At 31.5% G+C, this 23,716-nt stretch overlaps 5 protein-coding genes across 9 annotated transcripts; 4 read left to right on the forward strand and 1 right to left on the reverse strand.

The window, feature by feature from the left end:
- Positions 1 to 1,868: 1,868 nt before the first annotated feature.
- Positions 1,869 to 10,717, forward strand: LOC115245193 (mediator of RNA polymerase II transcription subunit 15-like). Of its 2 annotated transcripts, XM_029823374.1 has the most exons (13): positions 1,869 to 1,927; positions 2,325 to 2,412; positions 2,679 to 2,730; positions 3,211 to 3,405; positions 5,520 to 5,779; positions 5,900 to 6,058; positions 6,185 to 6,303; positions 6,385 to 6,476; positions 6,554 to 6,715; positions 7,097 to 7,382; positions 7,562 to 7,664; positions 7,990 to 8,329; positions 10,478 to 10,717. In XM_029823374.1, exons 1-12 carry the CDS (start codon positions 1,869 to 1,871, stop codon positions 8,320 to 8,322), a joined length of 1,908 nt encoding a protein of 635 aa, XP_029679234.1. In that variant the 3' UTR covers positions 8,323 to 8,329; positions 10,478 to 10,717. The 2 variants fall into 2 exon arrangements, with proteins under 2 accessions (XP_029679234.1, XP_029679235.1); XM_029823375.1 differs by lacking the exons at positions 1,869 to 1,927; positions 2,325 to 2,412; positions 2,679 to 2,730 and adding an exon at positions 2,786 to 2,942.
- Positions 3,471 to 4,998, forward strand: LOC115245196. The gene has a single exon (XM_029823377.1). The coding sequence runs from the start codon at positions 4,042 to 4,044 to the stop codon at positions 4,891 to 4,893; it is 852 nt and encodes a 283-aa protein (XP_029679237.1). The 5' UTR covers positions 3,471 to 4,041; the 3' UTR covers positions 4,894 to 4,998.
- Positions 8,327 to 10,903, reverse strand: LOC115245195 (alpha-methylacyl-CoA racemase). The gene is made up of 6 exons (XM_029823376.1): positions 10,743 to 10,903; positions 10,482 to 10,596; positions 10,158 to 10,293; positions 9,801 to 9,944; positions 9,350 to 9,596; positions 8,327 to 9,264 (listed from the first exon to the last, which is right to left on the reverse strand). The coding sequence occupies exons 2-6, from the start codon at positions 10,587 to 10,589 to the stop codon at positions 8,760 to 8,762; spliced, it is 1,140 nt and encodes a 379-aa protein (XP_029679236.1). The 5' UTR covers positions 10,590 to 10,596; positions 10,743 to 10,903; the 3' UTR covers positions 8,327 to 8,759.
- A 1,546-nt stretch (positions 10,904 to 12,449) lies between these two features.
- Positions 12,450 to 16,220, forward strand: LOC115245197 (protein phosphatase 1 regulatory subunit 7-like). Of its 4 annotated transcripts, none has more exons than XM_029823381.1 (6): positions 12,450 to 12,581; positions 12,671 to 12,872; positions 14,232 to 14,332; positions 14,480 to 14,676; positions 14,818 to 15,289; positions 15,378 to 16,220. In XM_029823381.1, the coding sequence occupies exons 2-6, from the start codon at positions 12,860 to 12,862 to the stop codon at positions 15,576 to 15,578; spliced, it is 984 nt and encodes a 327-aa protein (XP_029679241.1). In that variant the 5' UTR covers positions 12,450 to 12,581; positions 12,671 to 12,859; the 3' UTR covers positions 15,579 to 16,220. The 4 variants fall into 4 exon arrangements, with proteins under 4 accessions (XP_029679241.1, XP_029679240.1, XP_029679242.1 ...); XM_029823380.1 differs by having other exon boundaries at positions 12,464 to 12,585; XM_029823382.1 differs by having other exon boundaries at positions 12,504 to 12,872; positions 14,235 to 14,332.
- A 2,190-nt stretch (positions 16,221 to 18,410) lies between these two features.
- LOC115245178 (serine/threonine-protein phosphatase 2A catalytic subunit alpha isoform) lies at positions 18,411 to 22,255 on the forward strand. Its single transcript, XM_029823340.1, has 6 exons — positions 18,411 to 18,759; positions 20,382 to 20,591; positions 20,788 to 21,051; positions 21,144 to 21,316; positions 21,460 to 21,567; positions 21,855 to 22,255. The coding sequence occupies exons 1-6, from the start codon at positions 18,658 to 18,660 to the stop codon at positions 21,925 to 21,927; spliced, it is 930 nt and encodes a 309-aa protein (XP_029679200.1). The 5' UTR covers positions 18,411 to 18,657; the 3' UTR covers positions 21,928 to 22,255.
- Positions 22,256 to 23,716: the final 1,461 nt, after the last annotated feature.

Here is a 23,716-nt window from a genome sequence, read left to right on the forward strand (position 1 = left end):
TTAAGACGGTCTTGAAATAAGAACTGACTATGAATACCGGCCTTACAGTCTACCTTATTTAGCATCTCTTTTCAATAGCGACTGCTCACACATCGATTCTTTGCATTGCATTATGAGTAATCGGGGGTGATTTAGGGCCAATTTCACCAAGTCCGGTTAGATTAACCGACGGTTAAAATTAGCAGTGTGGCCAACAGAATAGAGGTGAAGGAAAATCAAGCATTCATGTAATTTCAGTTGGAACCCTGCTAATTTTAACCGTCGGTTCATCTAACCGGACTTGGTGAAATTGGCCCTAAGCTTAGCTTACCGATATACCACAGTAAAAAGAATAAAAAGAATAAAAAGAATAAAAAGAATAAGAAACAGAAAATAGAGAATAGAGAACAGAGAACAACTGCAGTGGAAGTGATGCGCACACATATACATGATATTCCCTGTTTCTTAAGCCTGGTCTACAATGAATCGTTAGTCGTTAGTCGCAAGCAAATTGACCAACTACAGTCTATTATTCCAAGAATATTCTAGAAATAATCGACTGTGGTTGGTCAATTTGCTTGCGACTAAAGCCCGAATCACACTAGCGGCTTGCGGCTGCGATTGCGATTGCGTTTGTGATTGTGATTTGCTACGCTCCAATCATACTTGCGATTGGTGCTTTCCGATTGGCTGAAGCAATCGCAATCGCAGCCGCGAGCTGCTAGTGTAATTCGGGCTTAACGACTGACGACTCATTGTAGACCGGGCATTAGCCCCTGCGCACAATAGAGAAAATATTAGGAATAGGAATAAAATATTAAATATTAGGAGGAGCAATTTGGAATTATTTTAAGCCTACCTTTTCAGGGAGATATTTACATTTCCTGTCGAATCACCCTCTTTGTCAGAAGAGGGGTACTGTGATCGGTTTAACCGACAGAGTGTTTCGGTTGTCTCACCCGTTGTTTCATCGAAAAAATTTTGAATTAATTATTAGAATTTTGATAGATAATGGTTATCCTCTCAGATTCATTTTCGATGTCGTTCGTGAACGCCTGAAAACTCTTGTTCATAACAATTCTAATTTTGACAGCTCTTTTGCCTTTTTATTCGGAGTTTGATTTTAAGTTGTAAGAGCCTTACTTTTATATCTTTGGAATTATTTTACTTCAAACAAGGAAACGGAATATGAAGAACGGATTATGAATACCGGCCTTAGCCTCGGATGTTGAAAAGAGTGAAAGCGAAGATGCTGAGTGCAAAAAGTTCAAGCAACGCGAACAAACCTAATTTCATTTGCCAAAATCTAGTAAATCTGTTCACTTTTGTAATTTTCACTTTGTTTCAAAGATACACAATCGACTCCCAGCGGACACAATCGACTCCCAGGGGACACAATCGTTGAGTATCGTCAACACCTGACGTTGATGATTCTAGAAGTAAGAACCAATCACGTTCTATTGCTACTCAACAGTTGTCTCCTGAACGCACCTATTCTTTACTCCATAGACATAGTATATCTAGACCGAGTGTTGAGGAGTGGGAGCCGTGGTGCACGTAGAAAAGGACATACTCTGTTTCGTGCCCCTTGCGTTCTCTCTCGCTCGCACGTAGCATGACGAAAGAGAGCGCTATGCTCTATGCGAGAGAGAACACAAGGGGCACGAAACAGAGTATGTCCTTTTCTACGTGTATCTTTACCACCACTCCTTAAATAAAGGCAAACGCTCGGTCTAGATATACTATGTCTATGCTTTACTCTGAAGTTGACGGAAATCCGTTTACGAGAAAGAAGAAGAAGATAAAGATATGTGCATTCATATATTATAGGTTACTGTGAATATCATTGACAAGTTTTATTTATTAAAATTGTTATACATTCGCAAATCATGGCCGCGGATGATTCATGGAAAACGCCAAGCTTTCGACAGAGCGTAATCGCGAAAATGTAAGTTATTTTGCACTTTTTATACATTTTACAAGATGAAAACATTATGTATGTGAGGAACGAGAGGGATGTCATTATCGATTTAAAAAGTTCAAAGAGATCGATACCTTAAAATGTTTTTATATAAAAACACATTTTTTACATAAAAGTAAAAATAAATTTTACATAAATGTAAAACATTATATTAACTTTATATCATAGTTATAACAGATTTGTTTTTAACTGTCCTTTCTATTTTTTCCTTTATTTTTTCTATTGATTGTTGTCGTTTTCTTTCCTTTCGCCTTATAGCGTGTACTACTGCTAAAAGAAGCTATTTAATTTTTTGTTTGATATGTAATTCTAATTTTTTGTTTATTTAATTTTTTATTTCATATGTAATTCACTTTTTTGACAGAGATGAAGCTATACAGGTGTCTGGAATGCCTACTTCAAAAAATAGCATTGAAATGGAAAATCATGTCTTCCAAAAGGCAAAGTCTAAGGTTTGTCTAAAATCGCTACTTGAAAAATTTTGAGTATATAGTAATTCTATATAATTATATAATTTTTGTAAGCTATATTTTTTCTTAGCTTCAGCAATATTAATTTGAAATAGTTTGTGTTAATAAGACTGTTTTAGCAATCAACGTTTTAAAAGTCTGTTATTTACAATTAATATATTGTGCAATAGATAGTGTCACTATTTTGTATATTACTTTCCAGCAAATCTTCTAACATTGTCTTCTAATGTATTTCTTTTTTCTTGTAGGAGGAATACTTGGGCTTTGTTGCCAGATTAATTCTTCATGTCAGAGAAATGAGTAATGTTTCCTATATTATAATAATTTGTTATTTCATAATAATATATACAAGATTTATCATAAGAGTAATGAGACTGATTTTTGTAAGGTGTGATTTTTGTGTTAACATTGAATATTTAATATGTAAATTTCTTTGAGAGAGAGAGAGAGAGAGAAAGATTTGAAATCTATTGTCTTGAAGTCTTCGGACAATTTATGATCTATCCTGCTAGGTAATAATGAAGTAAAAATGCGTTTCTCAATTCTAATTAAAAAAATGTTTTGCTTCATTATTTATCAAATTATATTATACTGTTAATTGTGTGTTGTTAATATTTTTTCTATATATTAGTTTCACGTTGTTTGCAAAATCTTAAGATTTACATTTAATTACAGTATTATTGTCCAGTGTTGCTATATCACTATTAAAAAAGAAACAGTCATTATTTTTGCTATTTTATATATATTTATATAGTTAGTAAAATTTCATTCTTTCTATAGATTCTAAAAAAAACCCAACTGGTAACGCACCAGGTAATGCTGGCACTAACAATCAAGGCATGCCGGATCCAATTGGTGCTCTACAGACATTAGCGCGTCAAGGAACGGGAAATAATCAAATGATGGGTATGGGAGGTCCGGGTCCTAATCATCAGGGCATAATTTCGCAACCACCTGCAAACACTGCAACTAATCGTAAGTAATAAACATATTTAAAATTATAAAAGTGTGTCGGAATAATATATGATATAGAGCACATTAGATTTGTATAATTAATTGATATATTTTTGTTCTATTTTATCAAATAAAATATTGATTTTTTTTTATGTTTAGACAAAAAATAATTTATCTATTGATATTGTCGCGAAGACAATATAACATAATAGTTGATAGACGATTTACTATAAGCATAATAGATAAATAAATATAGTAATAAAATTTGTTTCGTAGCTCTCTCCACATGTTATAATATAGTAAATTATAATGTTTTAAAATTTCTTACATTATAATCACTCTATATAAGCACAGGGACTTTTACTTCAATAAATAAATACATTAACATTTGAGATAAATTTTTGATTGAAAAAGAATGAGTCTATCTGATTGAGGTGAGACGTAAGTTTTTATGTGCTTTGCCTATAGTAAATATTATGATGACCTTGACCTTGGACAGGTTGCAAGTAAGACGTATTTTGAAGCATCGCTAGTCGAGTATGAATATTTAAATATGGCAGACATTGAATATGTAGTTAAACAGCTATAAAATATCGAAGAAATATCGTGTTATCGTATTTAAAGAAGAAACGTATTATACAGACGTAACTTAAACAAATGGAGCGATTAGATAATATATATTACGCACAATACGCGAATAAACAATATGCGAGTGAACCTATTTACGATTCAGATAATGAACAAATAGATAATCGTGATGAATCTAGATACATGCAGTGGAGAAATAAGGAGGAAACATTATACGAAGATTGGTTAATACAGCGACATGACTTGCAAACAACATATCAAAAGAGAGTGAAAGATATACTAATACAATCGGGCAAAAATTTTGTAAAATATATATGCAAGTATAAAGGGAACAGCAAAGTACTTGGCACAGATATTTTTAAATTCAAGATAACAATCGTATATTGTAGTTCCCGACGTAAATGGTACATCAGTCCAGGCTACTCTTTTGTACCAGAAGTGATCGATCTCAAAGGCAAACTTAAATCTGGCGCGTATTATCCTATCTCTGAAAAAATATTGAATATAATTTACGAAATGAAACGATCGATAGATGCTTACATGAATCGCTTTGCCATTGTACATCAATTCGTGTATAATGCGAGAAAAATTTATAAAGATATGCAATTTTCCATTAATTCTAATTCCATTACAGAAATAGAATTAATATTTACAGAAAATGCGTGGCCAAACGGTCTACGAAAATTAAACATCAGAGACACAATTGTTGTAAAACTAACGTTAAATGAAGATATTCAAGTTTGCAGTGTCACCTACGAGTATAGACGCACTCAAGCATTGAAAGATATAAAAGAAGATAATGATAAATTAAAATTAAAATTGAAAAATTTTTACTATTTCCCCTTAGAGATGGCATTTAAAAGATTTATGGAGGAAGAAAATTTTTGTATAGAACAAGAAAATTCAAAGAGCAGAATTTAAAGAGAGGATTGTTATTATAGATGTGATCATGTGTTATTATATATATTATCATAGATGTAATCATGTGCATTTGTTTAAATTTATATAAAATTTTCCCTATATTCACATTATTACATTTCCTATATTTATATTACTAATAAATAGAATAAATTGATTTATATAATAAATTGATACAATTATTAAATACATCTTATATTTTCTGATTTATAGCACATTGTTTAGATTCTAAATTTTTTTTTTTTTTTTTTTTTCCAAATACAATATTAGTATACGGAGTGTAAAAAATCGATCAAAATTGGACTATACCAATCGATAGAAAATTGCGTGGGATGTGTTTTGGACCTATATATTTTTTTCATATTCCTAAAAATTTTTTTTTTTTTTCCCTAAGTCACGAGGGTGTACGGAGTGTAAAAAAGCGATCAAAATTGGACTATACAAATCGATATAGCACATTGTTTAGATTCTAAATTTTTTTTTTTTTTTGTATCACACATACAATATTAGTAAAATATATATTTAAGCCTTTGTTGAAATATACAAATACATGAATAGGTTGTGAGACATACGAAAATATGCCTTTAAATGATAAATAGTACTCGAAATCTTGTATATTTTCTCGTTAGTCTTGCAAAGTTTAAATCAACGACCTGGTCAACCAATGAATATGCCTGGCATGCAGAACAAAATGCCAGGTATGGGTATGATGTCATCGCAAACTGGTGGTCCAATGAGTCACATGGGTCCAATTCAAACCATGCAAAACAATCCTATGTTGACTCAAATGAACCAAATGGGACAAGGAAATATTCCTCAACAAATGAATCAAATAGTATCTGGACAGATGAGTCAACTATCCGCTGGACAGATGCAACAAAATATGCAGGTATACATATCCATATATAAACATCATTTACTTATTCTATCAAATCTAGTAATTATATCTATATATAAAAAGAAAGTGGTTAAAAGAAACATAAATATTTTATGCTTGTTTTTGTTATAGTCCCAAATGCAGAATCAGTTACCAGGTCAAATGAATAACCAAATTGCAGGTCCAATAGGCAATATACAAACGAGCATGCCGCAACAAATGAATCAAATCGGTCCTGGGCAATTGGGTCCTGGGCAAATGCAGCAGCAGTTGAATCATATTCAAAGAAAAGTACCTGGCACACATTTTTTTTTATTATTCTTATTGATATCTTCATTATCTTTATTAATGATAATTCTTTTACACTCTTCATTGATAATATCCTATTAAAATTATCGTTATTTCTATTTTTATCAGCCGAATGAAATGTTGAATACTGCATTCCCTGGTCCACGTAACGTTACACCTAATCAATTCTTAAGGCAAAGCCCATCTCCTTCGGCTCCAAGTCCAGCTGGTTTAGGAGCACCGTCAAGGTAACCTTGACATATTCAAATACAATTTTTAGCAAACATATAAGAACATATCTCATAATAAAATGACAAATATTTTCATAGTAATCAGATGGTAGCCTCGCCCGCTCTAGTACCATCACCAAGCCCTCAGCATGCCATCATGACAGGGCCATCGCGTTCTGTAAATTCCATAGGTAAATTCAAATAATTTAGGATTTATAAACATAAGAAAATATATATTGGAATGTAAAATCATAAAATATTAAATCAGGTATGGCACCATCTCCAAGCAGTTCGTTAAATACTCCTGGAGGTGTAGGTGCCACACCCAGTCCTCAGCAAGAAGATCAAGCTTACAGGGATAAAGTCAGACAGTTGAGCAAATATATAGAGCCATTACGAAGAATGATTGCCAAGATGAGCAGCGAAGGAAGTAAGAATATATACATGCATACACATGTTGAAAATTTTATCTGTGATAATAATTTTACTAACTCGTGTTATATTTGTAATTTTTTAATATATTTTAATTTTTATAGAGCGTTTCTTTTTATTTTTGAATAAAATTTTGTTGGATTTAAAAAAAATTTAGTTTCTCAGAATTATATATATATACACTTTTAACATTACAAATATCGACATATAAGATAATAGGATTATTTTCATGGATGAAATTTTCAACAAAGAAAGAAAATGATTAACATTTATTATGAATATTTTTAGTAATATGCCTTCTTTTTTTATATTTTTCTTTGACGATGTGTATATAAACAGTTAATATTTATATTTACATTGAGTCTACTCTTTGCTGCAGATGTCGATAAACTTAGCAAGATGAAGAAGCTTTTGGAGATTCTATCAAATCCGAGTAAACGTATGCCATTAGATACATTGTTGAAATGCGAAGTTGTTTTAGAAAAATTGGATTTTAAGAGAGGAGATGGTAGCGTAGGACCACCGGTAACAACATTGAAAGAACACCAAATCTTTAGTCCGCTATTAGAGGCTGTAAGCACACATCTTCAGAGTCCAGTAATCAATCACACATTGCAACGTACTTTTGGACCATGCCTAGATGCTTTATTTGGACCTGAGATAAAGTAAGTATATTATAGTTGTATGTGTACATACATGCATGGATGAGTGTATAAACATGCAGATATATGTGCTTTCTTGCATATGTTTACACCCCGATTTGTGTGTACGCAAATTATATTTTATTAATAATAAATTTATAATCTAAATGGAAATACACATTTCATTATATGTATGAAAATAGAAACTTACCACCACCATTGAAGAAGCAAAAGATAGAAGAGTCACCTAGTGAAATACCAGATGTATTACAAGGAGAGATAGCTAGATTGGACCAGCGATTTAAGGTATGCAACAACTTCTCCTCAAGTTTATTTTCGACAATCTATTATCTCAAACTATGCGTTACTTTTTACTAAAAGTTTGATATTTATGAAGAATATCCCTACTGTCTGCTGCACATTTTTTATTTGTAAATATAAATATCCTAATTTTTTATTAGATATGATTAGATATAGATATGATTCGCATGGATTCTGTTAAAATATTTTCTATATATGTGTATCAAATTATACACGTAGAATTTTATCCCGAAAATTATTATAAACGATAATTAAATAAAAAAGTTTATACAACATAATTATTACTAATAAAACAATTTTCTCATTTTAGGTTAGTCTAGATCCAGCGCAGCAAAATGGATCCAAATGCATACAATTGATATGTTGGCTCGACGATCGTCATCTTCCATGTGTACCACCGATCTCGGTTACAGTCCCAGCGGATTACCCTTCAACGCCACCTCGCTGTGTCATGGCACCGCATGAATATGAGGCAACGGCATTCTTATGTGCTGTACAAAAGGCTCTGAATGCCCGTGTTGCAAAACTACCACGTCGTTTTTCGCTCTCTCAGCTGTTGGACACGTGGGAGATGAGCGTGCGGCAAGCTAGCGCACCGAGGGAAACATCTATTACTGCCAGTACAATACTGATGGGTTTTTAGTATATCTGTATGTAAAGTTTCTCTTTATTTGTTGTACACTTTTTTCAGTTTTGTACGACTGTTCTAATTAATTATGGCAAATTGTTTTTTTATATTATCATGAACAATTTGATTCTGCAATACTTTTGGCAATTCTACAGTAAATTCTCTATAGAATTTATAGCCAATAAGTTATATAGAGGGGAGGGGAATGTAAAAAGCTTAAATGTTATATGATTTATATTTGTAACTTTGTGTAATAATAATAATAATAATCTATTATATTTTTTTTTTTAAATTTTATATCAAACCATTATCGGTATATACAAAGATAGAAATTAAAATCCTTATATTATACATTCTCTCTTTTTTTGTCCCCCTCTTCCATTCTACTTAATTATTGTTTATTTACATATACACTTATTGGTATATTCATTATTATAAAAATAATTTTCATATTAAATTTTAGATGCATGATATGCCTGATAAGCAAATCCATTTGATAATAAATTGTCAATTTCCTTAGATTGAAATTTTAGTTCAGATAAGATTTCTATAGTGTTTTCACCAGGTTGTGGGTTTCTACAAGTTCCTCTAGAAATGCCAGGTGTATGAGATAAGCGAGGGGCAGGATTTGGGATTATGTCATCTCCTACAATCGTGAACGTTTGTCTCTGCTTATTGTGATTGTATGATGCAGCATCTTTCAAGCTTAGCAATGGTGTAACGCATGCATCAGTGCCATCAAATATAGCGCACCATTCTGCCTGAGTCTTTTTTTTGAAAATTTCTGCGATTTTACGACGATTCTCTTCGAAACTTTCGAATTGCGGTATCTCTTCGCTCGAAAAACCAAGCTTCTCCACGAAAATTTCATAAAACTGTGGTTCAAGTGCTCCAATACACATATAAAGTTTATCTTTTGTCTCATATGTATTGTAGAAATGTGCACCTGTATCTAATCTGTGGGAAAAGATACTTTTAAGAATATCTTTTAAAAAATATAAAATCAAAAGCATATTTATATATTCTGAGAAGAAGCACTTACATATTTTTGCCACGTGGATTTCCCCATATACCAGACATCTTTTGGGTTCTGAATAACCAGGATCCTAAATATGCAGTTCCCTCTACCATTGATGCATCTATTACCTGCCCGATGTTACTGTTAGTTCGCTCGTACAGTGCCAAAACTATACCAAGAGCGCACATTAAACCACCACCACCAAAATCAGCAGCTAAATTAACGGGTGGTGTAGGTTCCTCATTATATCGACCAAATAAAGATAGCAGTCCTATTAACAATTTTTTATATCATTCTCACAAGATAAGTAACAGAGTCCTATTTGTAAAAAAATGTGTTATGATAAAAAATTAATAAGGTACAATGTTTAAATGAATATAAGCACAGTATATCTATACTATTTCATAAAAAACTATAATGAATTATATATGTATATATATATATATGTATATATATATATATATATATATATAACCAGATAAACCTAAATAATTAATATCATGACCAGCCATATCTGCACAAGAACCATCTTGACCATATCCAGTTAATCTAGCATATATCAGCTTTTTATTTGTTGCCATAAGTTCATTTGGTCCAATCTTCAATTTTTCCATGACACCTATATGACATATATTCTATATGTTTTTGTACAAATTAAAGATTTTGTTCTTTATCATCACACATTGATATAACTTGATTGTACACACATTTAAATTCAAAGTTAAAAATTATTTCAAACTAAAATTATTATAAATTATTTATTAACATAATAGATTTTATTTCAAAGATTAAAATTGTTAAATAATATAGATATATTCTCACATGCATGTACCTTTTCTATACGTATCAATAACAACGTCACTTTGGTCACTTAATCTTTTAAAAATATTGATCCCTATTTCAGATTTTAAATTTAATGCTATTGACCTTTTCCCATGGCCCAAATAATCTAACATTTGAGCTCCAATCTGTATAGTGACAAAAATTAAGATAAAATAATTGTAGGGTAAAAATTTTTTACAACATACAAATTTTTATACAAACTAATGGATTAAATAATATTAATTTATTGTTTTACATTCATTCGTGTTTTAATATAAACTACATATGTTGTATTTTAGTAGAATTCTAATAAAATCTGTTTCTTTTTAGTTACCCTGTCTACTCTGATAACAGATGCCCCAAAATCTGCTAAGACCATTCCACAAAAGGGTCCCGGAGCAAGCCCAGCTAATTCCAAGACTTTTATTTTCTTCAGAACCATATTGTTTCTGTATATATATCGATAAAATCTCAATTTTATAAGAAAACAATTAAAATAAATTCGTAAGATATTTATTGCTGGCGCAATGGAAGACTATTTTTCTTTTGATAAAATATATAAGTACATGATCACATTTGTCATTTTTTTACGCACCGGTTATTAGCAACATATCAGTTGTATAAGTGAGATTGCACTTCTGGCTGCGTTCCGTTTCATGCATGATGCGCATAATGCATAACTTATCCTTATCTAACATTCGGTGAATAACAAACATAAGTAATGCATCATGCGCAGTGTTGTTCTCGGGGACGCTTTCTCGCGCATGCGCAGCGCATTGGTAGAGAAATCCAGCGACGGCGTATGTAGTACATATTTGTGTACGTACATTACTTACAATAATATGTTTAATGCCAGAAATTTTTTAAACTAATTATAATCGTCTTTTATTAATCTTTTATTATTTATTTGTCCCTTTTTCTTATCAATTTGACACGTATCTTAAGGCCATGTTTAACGCGCATGCGCGAGAAAGCGTCTCCGAGAACAACACTGATCATGCGCATCATGCATGAAACGGAACGCAGCCTATGATAGCACAGTATATACAGTAGCGCAACTCTCCCGATTTTGTGTTGGCCAAAACGGAGTGCGCATGCGCGAAATAAGTAAGTTGGCCAGTAACGCCATCTAAATTTCTCTCTCACTTACTCTTTTTTTTCTACCCTTTCGTTCTCTTTCACACTATTTAAATACCCAATTAAATGCCTACTGCCTACCTTATTTGGCGGAATAGATGACATTAAATGTTATTTATTGTACGATCGCGCAATTTATCAGAGTTTTTGATACAAAGCGATTATGAAGCGATCACGAAGCGATTACAGATATTTAATATAATTATATTTGTAATTATAACTTTATATATATATGTTTTCTTGATACTGTCTTTATAATACATTTAACAATTTTCGAATAATATTTTATATTCCTTTTTTTTGCTCTCTCTATTAGTTCATGTAATATATTTTGCATATAGCATAATTATTTATGTAATATATTGTATATTAACATAATTATATTAATTTTTCATTATTTTATTTTTTTCATTTTTCAAATATATTATTAACAATTTATCTGTATATATTTTTTATTAAAATACATTATTTTGGATTATTATTTATTGCTACATATGTATTAATGAGTTAGAGAGAGAAAGAAAAACGAGAGTGAGCGAGAGAAAAGTTCAGATGGCGTTACCGACCAACTTACTTATTTCGCGCATGCGCACTTCGTTTTGGCCAACACTAACATCAAAGGTGCCGACAGGGAGTTGCGCTACTGTATATACTGTGATGATAGTCTCTCTCTCTTTCTCTCTCTCTCTCTATCTATCTATCTATCTATCTATCTCTATCTCATCTTTTATAGCGTTTTCGAATGTAGCAGGTTTAGGGCCAATTTCACCAAGTCCGGTTAGATTAACCGACGGTTAAAATTAGCAGGGTGGCCAACAGAAAATAGAGGTGAAGGAAAACCATATGCTTATGCGTGAAGATTTAGGCCGGTATTCATAGTCAGTTCTTATTTCAAGACCGTCTTAAGTAATGTCTTAAGATGCTAATACGGCTCTGTGATTGGTTTAGGACATCTTAAGATTGTGCTTAAGACGGTCTTAAATATAAGAACTGACTATGAATACCGGCCTAAGAATGATTAATGACGTCATTGCATCATCTCTGCCAATAAAAGACTTGAATTTATAGTAAAATATAGTGATTAATTGATCCGGGTTGGATTAACCCGTTCATTCGAAAACGCTATATGGCAAGTTTGAATTCCCGAACGTCAGATGACTCCGTATTTGGCGCCCTTTTTTTGACGTTGAGGAACATCTCAGTTTCTGATATGGCTGGCACTTGGCGTTCTTGGATGATATTATGCTTCATCTAGCATTTGATTGATTTGTTATTTATATTTTTAGAGAGCTTTTATGTGTGTGGGTTTTTTCTCTTTTCTATGTGATTTGGACTTCTTTAGCTCTCTGTCGTAATATAATACAGTTTTTATTATAACATTTTTAGAAAGAGAAAGAGAGAGAGAGAGAGAGAATCGTTAATGGATCATAGTGCGTTATCGAAAATACCAGTTAACAAAAGATTGATTTAAAGATCAGTGATATTTTTGTGTGATTTTAATTAATAACAGCTGACCGTTTCTTACATCTTTACTTGTTCATTGTACCATCATCTTTCATCGTACTTCTCAGGATAATGGCTAATCATGGTACGATATATTCGAAAGATAAATTTTTATTATATATACATACATACATGTACATATATGTATATTTTATATATATATATATATGAGAATTAATTTGTAATAATGTATATTTTTGTGGTGATTGGAGTTTTTTCTCTTTTTTAATACTATATATGTCATGTATTACTTTCTTTTACATTTATTGTATTATACATGAGTACATTAATAAATTATTTACAAAGGTATGATACATTTTGCCTTTTTTACCGGAAAAATACTATAGGAATTATATGCACGATGTAACAGAGAGAGAAATCTGCGCTACAAAATCAAATTCTAAAAGTATTAACTAAACAAAAAAATCTATTCACAGCAGGTGTCTTCCAAAAGAGTGTACATAAAACGGAATGAATACTACTGTGAGCGTTAGAAAAAAAGAACAATATTGATATAATACAATTTCAATGATAGTTTATCATTTAAGTTATATTTTTGAGAAGCGACAGATTCAATCGTAGCTTGTTAGAATGATATATCCGAGATTTGAATGAAATAGCATCTGTCCATACAACTGACATGCAGCATGTAGCACAGTTTAAATGACTTTTACAGGCATATGGATTGCGAAAACAATCTTCGCGTGAGAATTACATGCATATATTTTTTTTTTGTTTCTTAATATATTTCTAATCAATATCGCGCGTACTAGCATATATTCCAAGTACTGCCGCTACAGTCGATAACACACAACCACAACTTAAAATATATCCCAATTTGAAAGAAAAAAAAATTTGCTTTATCTTTCTAATTAACCCGATCGAGATAATTCGTTCGCGGAAAAAAAGAAGAAAACAAAATTGAATACAACATCGATAACATAAATTTGATATCTCTATAAAATAACATCGAAAGATAACAAAACTTCTCCTCGTTTCCGTATGTGGTCCCAGCGTAACGTACGAAATCATTCACTTCATAATAAGACAATTGATCAACTAAAAGTATTTAAAATTTATCGCTTAAACATCTAATTCAATGATTCTATCTACCTTCATTCGTCAATTTGTGATTGTTTATCATATATCAGCGAAAAATTACTTTGTACTATATCCCAGCGAGAACATAGAAACTGAAACTAATCGACAATTTACGCCCGTAAAATGTGTTTTATAATATTTCTTTTATTTCCGTATCAGAGCAAAAAAATTTTAAATATTCACTATATGCCTACAATTGCTGAAAATTAAAGTTTGCGATGAGATTAATTCTACAGACAATTTTAATTAACGCACAAACGCATATCACGACAAAACAAATGTATATTATATACATCTTCTCGTAAGAAATTAGGTTATATTTGATTTGATCCAATTATTTTAGAAGAAGACAAAAGTGAAGGTTCTGCCGAAATGGAGGTTGAAAACGAAAGAGAAGAATCTGAGGAGCCTGACAAGATATTAATTATAGATCCTAATAGCGAAGTTTGTGACTTTTACTATTTTATTTTTCTAATTATTAGTAGAATCTAATAAATTTTTTTTCAAGAAAATTCTCAAATATATTGTATTTATATGTGTGTTATGAACATTTTATTTTAACAAAAGATTATTCTTATCAATGTATTTTAGGAACTAGATTTCAACCATTCAAGATTAACCAAACTGGAAAATCTAGAGCCACTGACACAAATACGCAGATTATGTTTTACATGGAATCTTATAAAGAAAATAGAAAATCTTGATACGCTTACTACTTTGGTGGAATTAGAATTGAGAGATAATCAAATTATGAGCATAGAAAATTTAGATGCACTTGTGAATTTGGAGTATGTTGATTTTAATCTTGTAACATTGAATAATATATATATGTATATTTGTAATTATATATATATAAGCGTACACACTAAATTTTTAATAACTTGTCTGTACATATATATTTTTAGTAATATTATTTATATGGATTTTAGACTTTTGGATTTATCATTCAATCGCATTAAGAAGATAGAAGGATTAGATAATTTATTAAATCTACAAAAGCTGTTTTTATCATCCAATAAGATTTTACGTATTGAAAATGTTTCACACTTGGCAAATCTTACAACACTGGAATTAGGTGATAACAAAATACGTGAAATTGAGAATCTGGAGGGTCTTGAAAAGTTGACCAATTTGTATCTCGGTAAAAACAAAATTACCAAAATTCAAAATCTGAGAAGTTTGGAAAACCTCTTATTATTAAGTCTACAAAGTAATCGGATTACAAAGATTGAGAATATTGAGGAATTAAAAAAATTGGATCAATTATATTTATCTGAAAATGGTATAACATGTATAGAAGGTATAGAAAATTGTCCAGGATTAACAACATTGGATCTAGCTAATAATAAAATTAAAAAAATTCAAAATATGAATCATCTTAAAAATCTTGAAGAATTCTGGGTAAGTTATGGAAAAATATGTTATATTATTGTATATTACAATATGTATTATCACAATAAAAATTTATAACAATATCAAATATCTACAGATGAACAATAATGAAATTGAAGACTGGAGTACGTTGGATATTTTAAAAGCCAACAAAAAATTACAGACTGTGTATCTGGAACATAATCCTGTTGTAAAGGATCCAAATTATAGAAGAAAAATTATGTTAATTTTGCCATGGCTTGAACAGTTGGATGCAACCCTTTGTAAGAGAAAAACAGGCCAACAGTGGAGAGAATAACGATAAGTAAAATACAGCAGATGGAAATTTGATGGAATTCAAACCGCATTGTTGTTATCTTCTTTTATAATTCCCGATATACATCTTCGTAGAGATTTCGCCATTTAAGATTAATGATAATGCTTATATATTGAAAACATGCTCGGTGTTAGATTACTATGAAATTATGCAATACAGAATTTTTTTTTTCTATTTATATAGTTTACTTTTAAAATCTTTCTTCTTTATTGAAAGGAAATATGCAAAACTGCGATCTATGTGATCTATTCCACAAACATCCTAATATATATCTTTTTGCTTTTTTATATATACTTATATTACTACATATTATGCATTTTTGTTAAAATTTTATTTTGCATATATATTTATCATGATAAAAAATTAATATATATAGGTTTTTAAGTATAGTATTTCAGTTCTCTTCAGGATAATGTTTTAATTTTTTTAAACTTGATAATCGAATTTTTATGATCGTTATATTTTTAATAAGATATATTCATATTTTGTAGCAAAGTATAAGGCAGAGCTTTGTACGTGCCGCATTGTTAATCTATCTCTTGCGATAACGATTTGTTATAATGTATAATAATCATATCAAATATTCTAAGCTTATCCAAATAAATTATTATTAAATGTCTTAATTATGTATGTCGTTAAATTTGACTTGAAACCATCATTCGTGTGTTAAATAATGAAAGATTAATTATATCCTGAAAATTCCCTCGTAAAAATTGTTTTTTATTTCGTCATCGGTGCGACGCATTATTATTGGAGCACATTTTAGTCCGTATCAGACTACGCATTGAAAATTGAAGATTGAAAATTAAAGATTGGAATTTGACTAATCAGAACAAAAGGAACTAAAATTTCTTTATCCTTATTGGTCAAATTTCAATCTTGGATCTTGAATCTCAATCTTCAATACGTAGTTTGATACGAGCTTAAGCTTGTATCAGACTACGCATTGAAAATTGAAAATTAAAGATCGGAATTTGACCAATCAGAACAAAAGAGACTAAAATTTCTTTGTCCTGATTGGTCAAATTTCAATCTTGAATCTTGAATCTCAATCTTCAATGCGTAATCTGATATGGGCTTTAAGCTTGTTTCCTACGATGCAATTTTTCATGTTGGATAGCATGCGTGATTTGCTGCTGCTCTGCGCTCTATATTGCCTAAAGCTAAACTGGGCGCACTGCAAGGAATCAATTGTGTATCTTCGAAATAAAGTCCTAGGCCGGTATTCATAGTCCGTTCTTATATTTAAGATCGTTTTAAGATTCCATTTAACCAATGAAATGGCCGCATAGCTCCTTAAAACCGTATTTAAGATGATCTTAAATATAAGAACGGACTATGAATACCGGCCCTAGTTTACACCAATATATCTTAATACGTACTAAATACTATATTGTCCAATCATGGCCGTTTCATTCTTTAAAGAAATGATTATGATTGGTCAATGTAGTACTTAGTACGTATTAAAGTATATCGGTGTAAGTGCCGGTCTACAATAGGTGATTTAAGCCCTAAGCCTTAAGAAATTGACCAATCACAGTCAAGTATGAGGAGAATACTCAACTGTGATTAGTCAATTTCTTAAGGCTTAGGGCTTAAATCACTTATTGTAGACCGGCACTAAACTAGGCTAAAGTGAAAATTACAAAAGTGAACAGATTGACTAGATTTCGACAAATAAAAGGTTTGTTCGCGTTGCTTGAAATTCTTAAAAAGTTCTGCACTGAAAACGAGATATATATATTCGAATGTTGAAGAAAGTGAAAGCGAAGATACTGAGTGCAAAAAGTTCAAGCAACGCGAACAAACCTAAAATCGTAGATACTCTAGTAAATTTACTCACTTTTGTAATTTTCACATCGTTTTAAAATACATAATCAACCCCCAGGTTTTCGCTTCGCACGGAGCGAGGTGCAAAGCTAGCTTAGCGGATGGAACTGACGATAATTTGTGCGCTGCTCCTCAGAAAAAATTGTTAGAAAATGGACGCTGTGCGCAGGAAAAGCTTAGGAGCACTTTTTCTATTGTTAATTTTAGAAATGGAAAGAAAGCGTCATAAAACACAACAAAGAAGACTTTAAACGAAAAAATAGCACACAATGATAACTGCAAAAAAACAACAAAATCTTGTCAACTTTATCATGTGATCTAGTCGCTAATTCTCGTTGGTTGCTTACAGTGCCTAGCAGCAAAATACTAAAATAATAAATAAATAAACGAAAAAATAAAAAAAATATAAATAATTAAAAAATTAAAATTATATATAAATAATTTTTTTGCTAGATCTCCTCGTAAGTAAACTCGCACGAAAAATCGCATCGTGGGAAACGGGCTATATTTTCGTTTTCAATGCCGAGAGTGTAAAGCTGATATTGCATTTATACGATAAAATATTTATCGGACGTATAGATTGGCTATCGGATAGAGAATTCTTAGGCCGATATTACATTTGTCGTACGACAAACTTTTTAAGCGCATTAATTAGCTAATTTCTAGAGACTAATCTCGACGGAGACTCTAGAAATTCTTTTTTTGGTAGCCAATCAGTACGTCTGACAAACTCGTCGCCATAAATGTAATAATATAATAATGTGATATTTATGTGTGTGTAGTATTAAAAAAAAAAAAAACTTACCATCATTGAATTGATGCGTAATGTAGTTTGCCGTGTCTGTCTAATGGCCGCAATGTCGTTGTCAATCGCCATTGGTCGGACGAGCCTCGGATCGCGATACCGATTGACGGACGTCAGCCTCGGCCACGGCCTCGGTCTCGGCCTTGGCGGGGGTGTACCACGCATCGCGCATGAGTACGATTGACGTCACCGCGCCAGCGCTCGGGCTCGGCGTTCGGCCATTTTGTGCGAATGAGCGCTGCTCTCCACTCTTACGGGATATTTGTGTCGCGGGACTCTCTCTCGGGCCAGTGGCTGAGAAAGAAAAACCGAATGATTTAGTTTCGCATTAGGGGTGCTCGCTCGGCGACGGATTACATGCGATAGTGAAGGTGTGCAGGATTTATACCGTGCATTAATTTCCGTGCAGACCCGGAAACAGGTACGATGGAGGAGAAGGCGTCGCTCAAGGAACTCGACCAGTGGATAGAACAATTAAACGATTGCAAACAACTGACAGAGAGCCAAGTGAAAACCCTCTGCGATAAGGTACTCAATCGCTTCGCGGAATCGATCAATTTCACATGATCCCATTCGCGTTTCGCGTCGCATGATTAAATGATTCCATTTCGATTGCATCGCATGCTGTTCGAATAGGAACACTGTGCTACAGTACCGACGTCGGCTAGCGCGTGCACCGCCGTCAAACATAGTTCGTTGAAATGTCACGCGTATTTCATTAGAACACTCGCTTTCGTTTCACGAAAATTCAAGAATCAATAAATTCCTCCAAATAATATTTGGGATTTTCCAACGTCTTCGATTTTATATTCTCGACGATCGCAGTGACATCGATATCGAAATCTAAAAGTCGGCTAACTCTTGGGAGCAAAGAGATTTGCAGTCCTTAATCGATGACTTTATCACACACGACGCGCGCGCGCGTGCGTGCGTGTGTGTGTGTGTGTGTGTGTGTGTGTGTGTGTGTGTGTGTGTGTGTGTGTGTGTGTGTGTGTGTGTGTGTGTGTGTGTGTGTGTGTGTGTGTGTGTGTGAAATATAATATTTATATATGTCGTTTCAGACCTGTTAATGCAATTCTGCAACAAGTGTATATTCAGTGTTGTCGCAATTAATTTATACATCTCTTCTTAAGGTGTATATCATTTGACAATTTCTACAAAAGATGAACAATGTTACCATTTTTCCAGATTACAATAATATATAATATTACAATATCAGCGGTAGCATCTCTCATTCTTTCTTATCTCTCTATTGATATATGTAGGCAGTTGGTTGATGATGTATTTATTTGCTATGAATCAGTATCTAATGGACTGGGATATTTTTCCATTATGTTTAAACTAACATGGAGAAATAATAGTTGCTTGAAATTGAATAGGATATTAGCCAAAATTTTCCGGTATCCAAGCTCCAACTATGAAAAATCTTGATATATTTTATTAAAATTTTTGAAAAGTAATAACGTAATACAAATAATTTCTTGCATAAAGATTTATTTGAAGAATAATTTATTTGATTATTATGAGATTTATTTCAATTTCTAAATTCTAATGGTAAATAGATATTGATTATCATATTAAGATAATGAAACAAGTATTTTTGAATGGACTATATTTAGACCTTTGAAGATGATATTATAGCTGTAACGTACTTCTCATTAATGTATCGCTGCATTGCGTTCGTATATTATGCCAATTGGCCAAAACATCTAGTTTTCTAAATGCGTGCCAGTAATTGTATCTGTAACTGACAACTGAAATCCATTTAAAAGAAATTAAGTCTGAGCGTTACAAAGTATTTCTTAATGGGCAATAGGATAATATGATCTAAAATTTTTTATTGAGCTGGTATTTTATTCATTGCATTACTCCATTTTAAATGTTTACATATTATTTTATATCAGATATTTTCTGATCACAAAACATTAATACAAAAAATATTTAAATATTAAATATTAAATTATTATTTAAATATTACATTGTCTTATACTTGTAATCTGCTCCTTTCTTATTTGCAGTGCAATTTATCTTACTTTTTTCTGTTTTATAACAGTTGCAGAGACTCTCTCTCTCTTTCTCTTTCTCTTTTTTTCTCTCAGAACAGGAGAATGGGAGACAGTATTTTATTTCATAATATCTGAAATTTCCAGGCGAAAGAAATTTTAGCTAAGGAATCAAATGTACAAGAAGTAAAATGTCCTGTAACAGTATGTGGAGACGTACACGGACAGTTCCACGATTTGATGGAACTGTTCAGAATAGGTGGCAAATCACCTGATACAAATTATCTCTTCATGGGTGACTATGTTGATCGTGGCTATTATTCGGTCGAAACTGTCACTCTACTCGTAGCTCTTAAGGTATAGTATAATATATAAATAAATTACTGTGTTATAATTCAAGATCTATAATTTATAATCATAATTTGGAGTATATTTTTATATTTGTTAATTTATACATTCAGATGTTATTCTTTATAACATGTATTTTTTGGATTAATAAATATGTATCAAATTTATTACATATCTTTTCTCTCTTTGTTTTGTATACTTAAAGGTGCGATATCGAGAAAGAATAACTATTTTGCGGGGCAACCACGAGTCGAGACAAATCACACAAGTGTATGGATTTTATGATGAATGCCTACGTAAATATGGGAATGCCAATGTATGGAAGTTCTTTACAGACCTATTCGATTATTTACCGCTAACAGCGTTGGTCGATGGTCAAATATTTTGTTTGCATGGTGGTTTATCGCCGTCGATCGATACTTTAGATCACATACGTGCTCTAGATCGTCTTCAGGAAGTGCCACACGAAGTTAGTATCTGCTCTTGTTATTTTTGTAAATTCCATTACATGTAATAAGAAAATTTATCTTATCATCATAAATCGCGTCTGTTATCTAATAGGGTCCCATGTGTGATCTGTTATGGTCGGATCCAGATGATAGAGGAGGGTGGGGTATTTCACCACGTGGGGCAGGATATACTTTTGGTCAAGATATTTCTGAGACATTCAACCACTCCAATGGATTAACACTCGTGTCACGAGCTCATCAGTTGGTCATGGAGGGTTATAATTGGTACATACAAGCATCGATATTATTTACTTAGTTTTAAAATATTTAACAATTCTTTTCTACTATATGTGTGTATAGCTTAATACAGAATATTCTATAAACAGTTTACAATAAATGATATCATTTATAACATGTTATTGTTTCAGGTGTCATGACCGCAATGTTGTGACTATATTCTCTGCACCTAATTACTGTTATCGTTGCGGAAATCAAGCTGCTATCATGGAATTGGATGATGCTTTAAAATATTCATTGTAAGTATGATTTCAATACATTTATATATATTTAAATTGTGCATATTTATTTTCAAATTGCATTATTAAGATATATTACACACATATACATATTCATATTTCCCTCTTAAATAACTTTATACATATTAAATGTAAAACATAAATGTATGAAATATGTATGATCTAATATGATAATTTTAAATGTGCTATATTGCACTAAAAAAAAATTTATTATATGTAGTCAAAGATATTTTCAAATTACAAAAGTATAATAAAAGCACAATTAATTTTCTTTATTTTTATCACAGCCTACAGTTTGACCCAGCACCAAGACGTGGAGAACCACATGTTACCAGGCGAACGCCAGACTACTTCCTCTAAGAGGTTAGGCTTCAGGGCTAAGTGTCAAGGTAGGGGAATGGAAATCGCGCGATCCTGACTTTATAGTGACGCCAGATAACATAACTTATAATAGAACATCGCTAAATGAGTGTGAGGCTCAAACAAGTTCTCATATACCACATATAGCTCCAAGTATTATATCATGGCTCACTTTGTGGTGTCTCATTGAGAAATAGAATAGATTACACGCACGTTTTGTGCGTGCCTTACACAATACATGTAGACACAACATTACTTGTACACTAAAGAAGAAAAAAGAATACAATAATGTACACACGTATCGATTAAATCCACTTGTAGCATTGAGTTTTACAACTTTTATTATATCCGCTTGTATTTTTATTATAAAGAAACTGAATATGCACATACATTCGCGCGTAACAGGTAGAGCAAAAAATATTGGTGAAATGGTATTATTTTGTAATCTTGAATGAGAATATTGATAACTTTCATTGAGAATAATTGTACTTGTACACAAAACATCTCGTATATTCTAAACCAAGTTATTTGTCACATGCAAGATTCCAAAAAAATATACCAAGATGATCATAATTTATATTTAAGAGAGTGTCACATTTATTATTGGTGTGAATGAAGCATGAAATGTTCCACTTGAAAGAAAGGTGAGTTGATGCAATAGTAAATTAGTATGTTTATAAATTGTGCTGTATAAGAATTCAATAAATATAATTTCCACGTATAGAGATTATTAAAGAACCTTTAATAATAAAAGTTAATATTAAATTTTATTATTGTATTACACATGAATTCATCAGACAATAATTTTGTTAGAATTATAGTCACCTATTAATTTTATATGTGGTATTCATTATTTTTAAGCACAAAAAGTAAATATTTTTATCTAAATGATATAAAAATCTTTAAAATGTACGAATGTAAATCTTGTTTTTATTGAAGTCGCTTTTTATTAATTCTTAACATTATTTTTGCAGAATAATACAATTAAAGGGAAACTAATGAGATTTATATATCTATATTCGCACACTTGAAATATTGTTATTTTATTTAGAAAAAATAATTATATTTAATGGTATACAGCGAGAAATTTTAATTGGTCTCTGATTGATTTTTCTGTTAACTATATTTCTTTTTATATCATGAACATGATTTTTAATTTATGAACTGCTATTACAAAGAGTTGAGTTATGCATTATACTAGTTAATGAATGATAATTTAGAAACATAATGGAAAACTTTTGCATCAATTCTATCTGCCTCCTAAAGTGAAACATGTATTTTATACCGAGTGAATCTATGCATTCACATTGGTTAAACTAAAAGAAAAAAAATGCTTGTAAACCTACTGATGATCTTTTTATTAATTAATAGATATAAAATGATGCTTCTGGTAAATAAACATGTGTAATGCAAGCCAAAGCAATCCAATGCGTTGTGTCAAATTTCATATTCATTGAACGTGTGCAGGAGCATCGTGTATAATGAGCGGCTAAAAGAAAGATGAAAAGCGTACATACATACGGATGTATTTATAGGAATAAGCATCACAATTCGAATATAATGCATAATGAAGCAATCACAATAGCGACGACAATGGATGGCGAGACAAACTTGAAATGTGTAAGATGCACATTACATAGCAATTTATTAAGACTGTAAATCCATAGCACAGGACGCAGCGCGGAAATAAATTCGCGATCCTTCTTCTGCACAATGCAGGTTGAGCATTTTTTTCTTTTGTTTTTCGTTTTCTATTATACAACTATGCGTATACACATAATATATTCTC

Source organism: Formica exsecta, unplaced genomic scaffold, assembly GCF_003651465.1.
Source record: "Formica exsecta isolate Colony F162 unplaced genomic scaffold, ASM365146v1 scaffold928, whole genome shotgun sequence".
NCBI classification, from domain to species: domain Eukaryota; kingdom Metazoa; phylum Arthropoda; class Insecta; order Hymenoptera; family Formicidae; genus Formica; species Formica exsecta.

Coding starts and splice junctions, on each gene's coding strand:
- LOC115245193 (XM_029823374.1), top strand. CDS start 1,869: ATGGCCGCGGATGATTCATGGAAAACGCCAAGCTTTCGACAGAGCGTA. Junction 1,928..2,324: donor CAGAGCGTAATCGCGAAAAT/GTAAGTTATTTT, acceptor CTTTTTTGACAG/AGATGAAGCTATACAGGTGT. Junction 6,477..6,553: donor GCGTTCTGTAAATTCCATAG/GTAAATTCAAAT, acceptor ATATTAAATCAG/GTATGGCACCATCTCCAAGC.
- LOC115245196 (XM_029823377.1), top strand. CDS start 4,042: ATGGAGCGATTAGATAATATATATTACGCACAATACGCGAATAAACAA.
- LOC115245195 (XM_029823376.1), bottom strand. CDS start 10,589: ATGGTTCTGAAGAAAATAAAAGTCTTGGAATTAGCTGGGCTTGCTCCG. Junction 9,945..10,157: donor TATTGATACGTATAGAAAAG/GTACATGCATGT, acceptor TATGTCATATAG/GTGTCATGGAAAAATTGAAG. Junction 9,597..9,800: donor TAATTATTTAGGTTTATCTG/GTTATATATATA, acceptor AATTGTTAATAG/GACTGCTATCTTTATTTGGT.
- LOC115245197 (XM_029823381.1), top strand. Junction 14,333..14,479: donor TTATAGATCCTAATAGCGAA/GTTTGTGACTTT, acceptor AATGTATTTTAG/GAACTAGATTTCAACCATTC. Junction 15,290..15,377: donor AAAATCTTGAAGAATTCTGG/GTAAGTTATGGA, acceptor AAATATCTACAG/ATGAACAATAATGAAATTGA.
- LOC115245178 (XM_029823340.1), top strand. CDS start 18,658: ATGGAGGAGAAGGCGTCGCTCAAGGAACTCGACCAGTGGATAGAACAA. Junction 21,052..21,143: donor TTCAGGAAGTGCCACACGAA/GTTAGTATCTGC, acceptor GTTATCTAATAG/GGTCCCATGTGTGATCTGTT. Junction 21,568..21,854: donor GATGCTTTAAAATATTCATT/GTAAGTATGATT, acceptor TTTTTATCACAG/CCTACAGTTTGACCCAGCAC.